Source organism: Perognathus longimembris, chromosome 11 (genome assembly GCF_023159225.1).
Source record: "Perognathus longimembris pacificus isolate PPM17 chromosome 11, ASM2315922v1, whole genome shotgun sequence".
Lineage (NCBI taxonomy): Eukaryota > Metazoa > Chordata > Mammalia > Rodentia > Heteromyidae > Perognathus > Perognathus longimembris.
The window spans coordinates 39,709,307-39,719,919 of NC_063171.1; the positions used below are offsets into that span (position 1 = coordinate 39,709,307).

At 53.5% G+C, this 10,613-nt stretch overlaps 1 protein-coding gene across 1 annotated transcript; it reads left to right on the forward strand.

The window, feature by feature from the left end:
- Window positions 1-814: 814 nt before the first annotated feature.
- Window positions 815-5,844, forward strand: Mex3a (mex-3 RNA binding family member A). Its single transcript, XM_048357473.1, has 2 exons — window positions 815-1,268; window positions 4,704-5,844. The coding sequence occupies exons 1-2, from the start codon at window positions 815-817 to the stop codon at window positions 5,807-5,809; spliced, it is 1,560 nt and encodes a 519-aa protein (XP_048213430.1). The 3' UTR covers window positions 5,810-5,844.
- Window positions 5,845-10,613: the final 4,769 nt, after the last annotated feature.

Genomic DNA, 10,613 nt, shown 5'->3' on the forward strand with positions numbered 1-10,613 from the left:
GAGGGCCTCGGGACCCGCGGGGCTGGGGAGGGAGCCGGCTCCGAGCCCCTTCAACACCCATTCCGTCACGGCCGGGGCTCCTTCGCCGCCTACCCTTCCGTTAAATTAAGAAAAAATAATAATAATAATAATAAATAAATGAGGGACTTCGACTCCCATCCTACCCGTGGCCAGGCCCGGGAGCGGCGGGTGGATACGGAAGGGCTCATCCCGACCGTGCTCGGGTCAAGGAATTCGTCCCCCCGCGCCCGAGGGCGGGAAACTACAACTCCCGGCATGCCCCGGGCGCCCCCGGCGCGCCCCCCTCCCGTCAGTTCCATGCTGCTCCATCCAGTTCATTTAAAACAAAAGAGTTTGAGCGCTGGAAGGGGCTGGGCTCTATTGGGGGCCACGGAGCGCCGCTCCAGGACTGGGGCTCGGTGCGGGAGCCTAAAGGGGGCGTCTGGACGGCGGAGGCTAGAGACTCACGGTCCGAGGCGGGAGGGGTGGGGGCAGAGATACTGCAGCCCCCCGCCCCCCGTCACCCCCGGAGAGGAGAGGAGATCTGCTTTCTTGGGTTTTTGCTTCTCTTTTCCCCCACCCCCACCCCGGGGGCTGGGGCGAGGGGAGTCGGGTTACAGGGTGCTTGGGGAGGGGGGCTTAGGGGGAGGGTCTATCTTTCTATCTCGCTTTCTTCCCCCCCTCCCCAGTTCTTTGTTCCCCCTCCCCACACACCCCCTCCTCTCCTCTCCCCTCCCCTCCTCTCTCCTCTTTTCCCTTCCACCACCTCTCTCTCTCCCTCTCTCTCTCTCTCTCCCCCAGCTTTTGTTTCGCCATGCCTAGTCTAGTGGTATCTGGAATAATGGAAAGAAATGGGGGCTTTGGAGAACTAGGATGTTTCGGGGGAAGCGCTAAGGACCGCGGACTGCTGGAAGACGAGCGCGCCCTTCAGCTGGCTCTCGATCAACTCTGCCTCCTGGGTTTGGGGGAGCCCCCCGCCCCCACGGCGGGCGAGGACGGGGGAGGTGGGGGGGGCGGCGCCCCTGCGCAGCCGGCCGCCCCCCCGCAGCCGGCCCCGCCGCCGCCGCCCGCGGCGCCCCCGGCCGCCCCGACAGCGGCCCCCGCGGCGCAGACGCCCCAGCCCCCCACCGCCCCCAAAGGGGCGAGCGACGCCAAGCTCTGCGCTCTCTACAAAGAGGCCGAGCTGCGCCTGAAGGGCAGCAGCAACACCACGGAGTGTGTACCCGTGCCCACCTCTGAGCACGTGGCGGAGATCGTGGGCCGGCAAGGTAAGCGGGCGCGGGGGACCACGGAGCGGGCCGGAGTGGGGGTGGGGGGCACCCCGTCCCCAGCGCGGAAAGTTCATTTCTTCCCTTTTCTTGCCCGCCTCTGGCTCGGTCCCTCTCCCCACAAAGGGTCCGCCCCCCTACTCTGATTTCCAAGTGCCACAAAGTTCCCCGCTACCCTGACTCGGGACGGTTCCCCAGACCCTTCCTCCCCACCCCCCCACCCCCGGGCTCTGCGGTTAAACAAAGAAATATCCTCGCACTGAGAGTGGGAAAGGGGAGGGGGAGCGGTCTCCAACCCTGGGATGCTGTCCGGAGGGGGTGTCCACTCCCGGCTAGAAAAACTGATGGAATGTACAGAGTTACTCGGGAGCCCCTATTCCAGCATCTGCTTGCGGGCCGGGGAGGGGACACCAATGGGACCCCCCCAGTCGCTTAGAGTTACAGACTTTGGGGAAGACCTGGTCCGTAAAGCCAGACTGAGTATTTGTCTCTTTGTTGGGCTGAGTGTAGGAATGGAAGGGGGTGTGGCTCAGGGGAGGGTCCCAGCCCTGGGGAAGAGGTAGTACGGGGGAGCTGTTAGAAGGAGGGGGTCCTGTGGTCACCAACACACCAAAGTTGGAGGGTCCGTGGGGTTTTGGAAGGACTGTCTTCAAGGAAGTACTAGTCCTGGCGTGGACCTCTCCTCCTCCCTCTCTGGCTTTTGTTCTGGGCTGGCCACGGCCTGGGGCCAGGCGCCTGAAGAGGGGGTCTCTTGAGTGAGTGAGTGGGACAGGTCAGGAAGGCATTAAACCTGGAGGATGAGAACCTTTCACTTGGAAATTTGGTAGGGGGTGTGCGGCTGGGTGTGTTGGGTGGGGGTGTAGAATTAATTCAGTGTAGTACGTCTGATACCACACCCTCAGCCCAGCATCCTTGGGTGGGTGGGTGGGTGGTTGTCTGGTAAAGGTCCAGATTGAGCAGACAGCATCCCAGCGACCCTTCCCCTCTCCTGGTTTCCCAAGGGGTGGGGGGGGGGCTGGATTTAGAAATTGCAAAGGGACTGGGCTGGGGAGGTGTGGGGTGGGGGAGGAGTGGAGGAGGAGCTGTCCCACAGTGGGGAACAATAGAGGAGCTGCATTCCGGCCTGGAGTGAGGGAGGAGGACGGCTCCTGGCCAAGGAGGAGGGGAGGCAGACTGGGGGGGGGGGGGGGCTGCTCTGTATCCCACCTCATCCAACTGGAGTCTAGGTGCTGGGGGATTTTGAAGGGAAGCAGAATGGAGGAGGGGAGGATGCCACTCCCCTGTGCGGCCCTCCATCCCAAGGCGCTGGCTCTCTTGAGATTTCTGATTTAGAAAGTTGGATTTCCTCTGGTTGCCAGACACCGGGAATCCCAAGCCTGGAATTGGGTGGGGGCACTAATAGCTTTACTTGGACTTGGGAGGCCCCGGAATTTAATGGAGTCATTCTTTACTCTTCTGCCTCCGCATCAGATGGCCCTGTCCCTCAAAAAGTAAGGGGATTTTTTCCTATGTACAAATGTTCCTTCCCCTCATTCCTTAAGTATATGGAAGTCTTCCTTCTCGTCTGACCTCTCCACTCCTGCTGCAGTGTTAGTACTTCTCTGTTTGACCTCTAGGAAGGTGAGGACCAGTGGGTCTTCCTTTCAAGAGATGCTTCAGGGTTGCAAAGCCCCAGATGAGGTTCACCCACAGGCCCCAGCTTTTCTCCTTAGCCTTCTGCTCTGGTCTGTCATCCTCATCCTGGCCCTCAGCATTATCTAGCTTCCACTTAAGTTGATGGACCCAAAACTTAGAGCCAGAACCCCAGGTGCCTACCAGAGCAGAGAGCTTGTGTGTAGGGGTGAAAAGAAAGGACATTTTCCTTTCTATAAGCCGCACAAGTAAAACATTTGTTTACTGACATTAAAGCACCCAGGATGTGGACAACAGGTAGCAAGCAAGCACTTCTTAACTGCCAAGAGAACCAAAGACAAAAGGGGGCAGAGCAATATTTCCTTCCTAATATATTTTAAAGATTTGCCCAGCCTACTAGACCTCCCTAGCTCCAAACTGCTAGGTTTGGAGAAGAGAAGGGGGAGGTGAAATAACTCAGACCTGTGTTGGAAGAATGGGCCTGAGTCAGAAAAATGGACCGCTATGGTTATGAATAGGTAGTATAGTGGAGGATGAAGAAGGTGATGGAGTTGATCAGATGTGCCTGGAGATGGATGTGAATTAGTTCTAGGCTAGCCTGGACTCTGTCTCAAAAGAAAAAAAAAAGTTGTAGGTATGTATAGGAATGTGTAGTTTGTGTGCTGGGCAGGATGGGGAAGCAAGACTGAAACACAAGGACCCCCTTTACACATGAAGGATGAAAACGGTGTATGCTTACCTCACAAGTACTGTTTAGATAAAGGCACACTGCACGGCAGTGACTCTTAGGTGTCTATGTGCAAACTCACACAGAGGAAGGGTATGAGTCTCAGGCTCTGTGTGAAACTAGGGGCAAGGAAAGGAATATAGGGAAGAAGGGTTGTCCAGTCAGCCATCAAGGTCTGTAGCCTTTTCTGACTAGATAAAATATGTAGCATCCTGGCCTTCCACACTTTTCTCTCTCCCCTTCTCCTTCTTTGTCTCTTTGTCTCATTTTTTTCCCCTTGCCTCTCTCCCTAACCTCAGAGTTTTAACTAGCTCCTCCTTCAGAGCAGGAGGATGGGTCTAGAATGCCCTCTCCCTCATCTTGCTCAGCCCTCAGACCATCTCATCTCTTCTGCCCCCCAAGGGGCTGGAGGGGACAAGAGTGTCATGGGTGGGGTGTTGCTCCTCCACATGTGATTTTCTTTCTTACTCTTCGTTCCTCCCTTGAATTCTGATTTTCAGACTCTCCTACTGCATTGCACTAGTTGCTGATCTGGGCACCCACAGACACTTGAGTTATAAGGCATAGAGCAGGTCACAGAGAGATGGAGGTCAGTGTCCCTAAGCCAGCTAGAAGACACTTAATGAATGAAAATTAAATGAGTAGATTGCAGGGTTTCTGAGTACATTGGGGTTCTGTGCAGGATTGCTGATAGATGTGGGGGGGTGCTAAGTGATTTGGAAATTTTTGAGTAGGCAGAGAAATTGAGGAAACAGCAAATATTTGGGAAACTGATTTGAACTTAGTAGCTTCGTTGGGAGGGTCTAATTATTTGGGGTTTTGGAGGAATGATTTGGAAGGTCCTGAATGTAACACTAGGAAAGTTGCTGAGTTTTTTAAATCTGTGGGGGATAGCAACACTGGGCAGATGAGTGGATTCTTCAAGTCAGGTGGGCTGTGCCGTTTCACTGTGTCAACTGAAGGCCTCCTGGAAGCTAGGTATCTGGGTAAGAATCAAGCACTTACTGGTTCTAGCACAAACCTCCTTGTCCTGTGATTTTTTTCCCCCCTCCCTCCCTTTTCCCACTCTATCCCAGGCTGCAAGATTAAGGCTCTGAGGGCCAAGACTAACACCTACATCAAGACGCCAGTGCGGGGTGAGGAGCCAGTATTCATGGTGACCGGGCGGCGGGAGGATGTGGCCACCGCCCGACGGGAAATCATCTCGGCAGCCGAGCATTTCTCCATGATCCGCGCCTCCCGCAACAAGTCCGGCGCTGCTTTTGGCGTGGCCCCTGCTCTGCCGGGCCAGGTGACCATCCGCGTGCGAGTGCCCTACCGCGTGGTGGGGCTGGTGGTGGGCCCTAAGGGGGCCACCATCAAGCGCATCCAGCAGCAGACCAACACGTACATCATCACGCCAAGTCGTGACCGGGACCCGGTGTTCGAGATCACGGGCGCCCCGGGCAACGTGGAGAGGGCGCGCGAGGAGATCGAGACGCACATCGCCGTGCGCACGGGCAAGATCCTCGAGTACAACAACGAGAACGACTTCCTGGCGGGGAGCCCCGAAGCGGCGCTGGATAGCCGCTATTCGGACGCCTGGCGGGTGCACCCGCCGGGCTGCAAGCCCCTGTCCACCTTCCGGCAGAACAGCCTGGGCTGCATCGGCGAGTGCGGAGTGGACTCGGGCTTCGAGGCCCCGCGCCTGGGCGAGCAGGGCGGAGACTTCGGCTACAGCGGATACCTGTTTCCGGGTTATGGCGTGGGCAAGCAGGACGTGTACTACGGCGTGGCCGAGACTAGCCCCCCGCTGTGGGCGGGCCAGGAGAACGCCACGCCCACCTCCGTGCTCTTCTCCTCCGCCTCCTCCTCTTCCTCCTCTTCCAAGGCCCGAGCGGGGCCTCCCGGATCTCATCGCTCCCCTGCCGCCTCGGCGGGGCCTGAGCTGGCCGGACTCCCCAGGCGCCCTCCGGGAGAGCCGCTCCAGGGCTTCTCGAAACTCGGTGGAGGCGGCCTGCGGAGCCCGGGTGGCGGGCGGGATTGCATGGTGTGCTTTGAGAGCGAAGTCACCGCTGCCCTTGTGCCCTGTGGACACAACCTTTTCTGCATGGAGTGTGCAGTACGCATCTGCGAGAGGACGGACCCGGAGTGCCCCGTCTGCCACATCACAGCCACGCAAGCCATCCGAATATTCTCCTAAGCCTCCTGCCTCGTGTTTCCTGGGGCCCCCTCCCCGCAGGACTTGTTTTCCACTAGGGCCTTTTGGAAATCGGTTATTTGTGTGGGGGCAGTGTGCTTGGAGAGATATTCGCTCGCTGGGGAAGGGGGTGGGGGTGGGGGGGAGACAGGGAGGCCATGGTGGCTGGAGGGTGGGCCACTTTCAGAGCCTTTGGTTACCCTGCCCTGGAAAGATTGGGAAGGGGGCCAGACCGAAAATTTTACTAGAGTTACAACTCTGATACCTCAACACACCCTTAAATCTAGAAGCAGCTAAGAGAAACTTTTGTTATGCCAGAAGTGGCCGCTAAAGCGACTTGACCCCCTTTGCCCTCCTCCCCAACTGTGTGTTGCTTGATCCCTTCCTTGTGGAGGGGGTGGGGGAAAGGGAGAGGGAGAATTGCCATTTGTATCTAGAGGTGCTCTTTGGGATTCCCAGCCCTCTGGTCCTGACCTCCAACCTCCTAACATGACCCTTTGGTGTCCCCCTCCCCCCTTATGCTGTTTGGGAAACTAAGAGTTCCCAATAGCATAAGGGAGTTGGGGCCCTATCAGACGTTTGCATAGATCATCTAAGGAATGCAGTGTGGGAAAAATATGTCAATCAATAAAGGGCTCAAACTCATTGTCCCTACAAAAGCTGGGCTAGAGGAATGGGTGGGGGGGGCTCCTGTGTCCCCTGCAACTTCATTCTTCCTTTCCCTGTCTTTCCTTCTTTTTTGGTTCTCCCTTCTTTGCTGTTTTCTGTTTCCTCCAGCTCTTGTTTTTTCTTTGCTTCCCTGGGTAGTTTGTTATTTCTAGCCCTATGTTGTTCTCTTTGCCTTTCTTCCTTCTCTCTGCCTTCCTCCCGTCCCTTCCAGCCCAGCTTTGGGGACACCTTCCCCTGTGGAGAGGCTGGGGGAAGAATATTTTGATGCCCCCCCAGTTCCTCTTCAGCCATTGGGCAAGCCCTCTCCCCTCTTTTCCAAAGAAGCAACTCCAATTCCTGATAGAATGTATCCCCATTTTCAGCAACAACTTGAGAACTGAAACTGGGCATATAAAGGGTCAAATCCCCTACCTTCATCATCTATGGGCATTATATTTAGGGAGCAGTTCTTAGCCTGTTTTTCTGGCTCTGGGAGGGGGGTACCAGAAGCAGGAAAGCCTGGGCAGGAGAGACCAATGGCTAGAAGAACTCTCCTCCCCTGCAATGACCCCACTCCCTGACCCCTCTCTAGACCTAACTGAACCGTTATTGAATCCTTATTAGTGTGCAAATCATGAAGTCTCTGTTCCACCCACTGTGGCTGAACAGAGAGGCCAGGTCTTCAGAGAGGGGTCAGGCCAGGGCAAAGCAGGACTGGGGTACAGCAGGGCCTGTTCCAGGAATCTTGTATTTTAACAGGCCTGGCTCCCCCAGTGGTGCCTCCCTACAGCTCACTGGGGGCTGCCATCAGCCTCTCACCCTCCTGGTTCCGCTGGCCGGGCTAGGAGAGGATGGGGGGGATGGGAGGCCCGGGCGGCCCTGGAGATGCTTGTATATAATGGGGTGGAACTGTTCTCAATGATCTCTGAGCACTTACAGCTCAGGAGTCCCATTCTTCCTGGATGGAGCTGAGGTGCAGGGATGGAGGTGCATTGGGGATTTCCCCACTCCTTCCTCCACCGGTTGTGAATTAACTCACCTCTCCTCAACCTTCCCCTCGAGACCACCACCAGCCTGGGAGGGGAGAGGAAGGAGATCACAGCCCAGAAAACTGGCCTGTGGTAACTTCCCTCCTCACCAATGTGATCCATCCTGAGATGTCTGTACAATAGAAACCAAACCAATTGGGCACCCTTAGTTACCAGAGGCCCAGTGGGAGGGGGGGGTGGGAAAAAGGGATGTCTGTCTGTTGGTCCCCCTCCCCCTCTCCAGTCCTTACCCATAAAGGCAAAAGACTGTTACACTAGGGGGCTCAGCAGATTCAATCCCACCCTTAGTAAGCCAGACCTAGAAACAATCGCAAAACAGGAGAGAAAGCAGAAAGCAGGAGAAGGAGCAAGATTGGCAACCAACACAGAGGAGAGGAAATAAAAATAGCAAAAAAGAAAAAAGAAAAAAAACAGTTCTTTATAATTTAATATTCTATTTTAATAAAGGCGTTTATTACCATATAAATGTAGCAAAGAACCTGGGCTAATATGAAAAAAAGACTTTTTATTAGGTAATTTATTATATGAAAAGGATATTTTATTTTATGATAAAGTGATCCTTAAAAAAATAAAAAAACTTTAGAAGGTTTAGAATATATGTAGGGAGAGAAGAAGAAAAAAATACATTTGTATTCAGAGTTAAATCTTAAAAAAAAAAAGTGTTTTTAATATATGTTCGGGTTTACGTTCCTTTTTTCCCCCACTTTTTTTTGGGGAGGAATGTCATTTGCTTTTCTTCGGGGAGCATCCTGAGATGGATGGTGGAGAGAGGGGCTGGGGGAACCTGGTCCCTTCTGGGGCCCCCACTAGTAGATTGGATTTCACTCAGTGGGCTCCTCCTCCCTTCTCCCCCTCCCCCTCAGGGGAGCTGGCAGAGCCAAACAAAGAAAGGGATTAACCAGAAAGAAAGAAGCTGTGGGACTAAGGACTGAGGATCCTGAGGTGTCCCCCGCCCCTTCCCCTACCCTGTCCCCAGGGGTCAGTGGGAAGGGAGAATCCAGAACAGAGGCCTAGCAGGCCTATGGGAACCCTCAGAGAGGTGAGATTTTAAGAGAAATAGATTTTTTTAACCAAAAAATGAGAGAGAGAGAAAGAGAAAGAAAAAGAAAGAAACCGAGGGGTTTAAAAGAAGAGAATACTACAAAATAATAATTCAAATTTATTTCATATAATCCTAGAGAAAGAAAAAAAGAATTACTAGTTACTTAGTAGATGATATTCAGATAGCTTAAAGTTTAGTAGCATTGAGGGCCCCTGGGTCCAGTAGAATGTATAAAAGTATGGAAAAGAATAGAGGAGGGAAGTGGCTTGAGTCCACCCTGAGCCACTCCATCTTCAGGGGTCATAGTTGGAGCAGGTTACTAAAGATTGGGAGCTTCCAGTCTGCTGGGGTTGATTCTGAGAATTTTTGAGTTTTTCACTGTGGGACAAGTAAATGAGAAACTCAGTCCCCAAGGTCTTTGAAAGGATGCATGCTGATCATCTCAACCAGCCGTGGAGGCTGAGCTGGGGGCCTGGCTACCACCCTGTGTGTGGGCTAGTCCCCACTCTAATGTGATCCAGCTCTCCTGGGGGCGGGGGGGGGGGGCTCTTGGGGAGCATGGAGACTGCTTAGCTCCACCCTTCCCAAACCAGTCCCTCCTAGGCCTGAGTAAGTCCTTGAAACCTCAGTTCACTTCATTATAGATTGGTTCAAGATCCTAGTTAGCCATTATACAAATAGTGCACATGCTTCCCATCTTCTCAGACCTTCATGAGCACTGAGGGGATTGGTCCCTCATCCCTGCTCCCACCTAGCTCTCCAATCAATTTTGTCCTCCTTGGAGGTGGTTAGGAGTGGCAATCTTGGAAGCTGTTCTCAAGTCAGTATGATGCTTCACCGGTTTGCAAGATACTATCTCAAAGAAGTTAGATTCCAAGAAGGACTTCCTTGAATGCTTTGGGGAACCGGTCCCCAAGAGTGCAGAGGCAGGGGAAGGACAGAAGGCCTTGGGTAGCCCTTCTATTAGATCCCTACAATTCCATCTCACCTTCAGCGGTAGATGTTCTAATAGGGGTCACCCCAGGGCTTCACCTTCCTCATGGAGAATTGGGAGCCTGGTTTTTGCATGTGAGGAATGCACATTTTTTAAAGCACTTGCCTTCTAGCCCCAGATGGCAATCAGATCAAACCCTTCTATCCAGGGGGAAGGGAAGGCCCCTTGGCTCTCTTCAGCCAGCAAGCCATGCCTGCTCCATTATATCAATGACTCTGCCTCATCCCTCCCAGACCCTATACCCCAAACACATCTCCCTCTTCCCAATTTACTCTTCTTGCCCTATCTAGGGACAAACACCCCACCCCCTGCTCTTTTTGTCCTAGAACCCTCGATAGTTTGGGATGGTAGTGTCTGGGATGGGCCTTGCCCGTTCGAGGGTGCAGGTTGGGTAAGGGGAGGTGGGTGGAGACAGCCCTGGGGCAGGGGAGGATGGTCTCTCCACTGTAGAAAGTAGAATAGGATCGTGGTCAGACTTAATTTGAGGCATCTAGTGAAGAAACATACAAATCCAGCAAGGAAAGATTTCAGAAGCAAAATAAAGGTGGGAAATGAAATTGACCCATGAATAATCAAGTCAAAGTGATGTTGCACAAAATGCAGAGAAACCAAGAAGGGGGAGGGTTAATGTATTAAATGTGCTATTAAGAACTTAATTTTATTAAAAGTATTATTACTTAAGACTCAGTCTCTGCATGTCAGTTCATACTGTTTAGGGTAAGTAGAAGCAATTGTGGTCCGGGGTTCTCGCTGGTTTAACTGAGATCTCTACATACTTTGTGGGAAGTGGGTGTGTCCAGAGTTCCTTGCCACCACTGGTTCCCCCTCTGCTCTACCCAGTCTCCCACATGAATCTTCAAGCACTCGATCCTAGTTTTCTTTTTTCTCTGTTTTCCCCTCATCCTGGGGCTTGAACTCTGGGTTTAGGCACTGTCCCTGAGCTCCTTTTTGCTCAAGGATAGTGCCCTACCACTTGAGCCACAGCACCACTTCCTGCTTTTCCTGTGATTAACTGGAGGTAAAGAGTCTCCTTTTCTGCTCGGGATGGCCTTGAACTGCAATCCACAGGTCTAG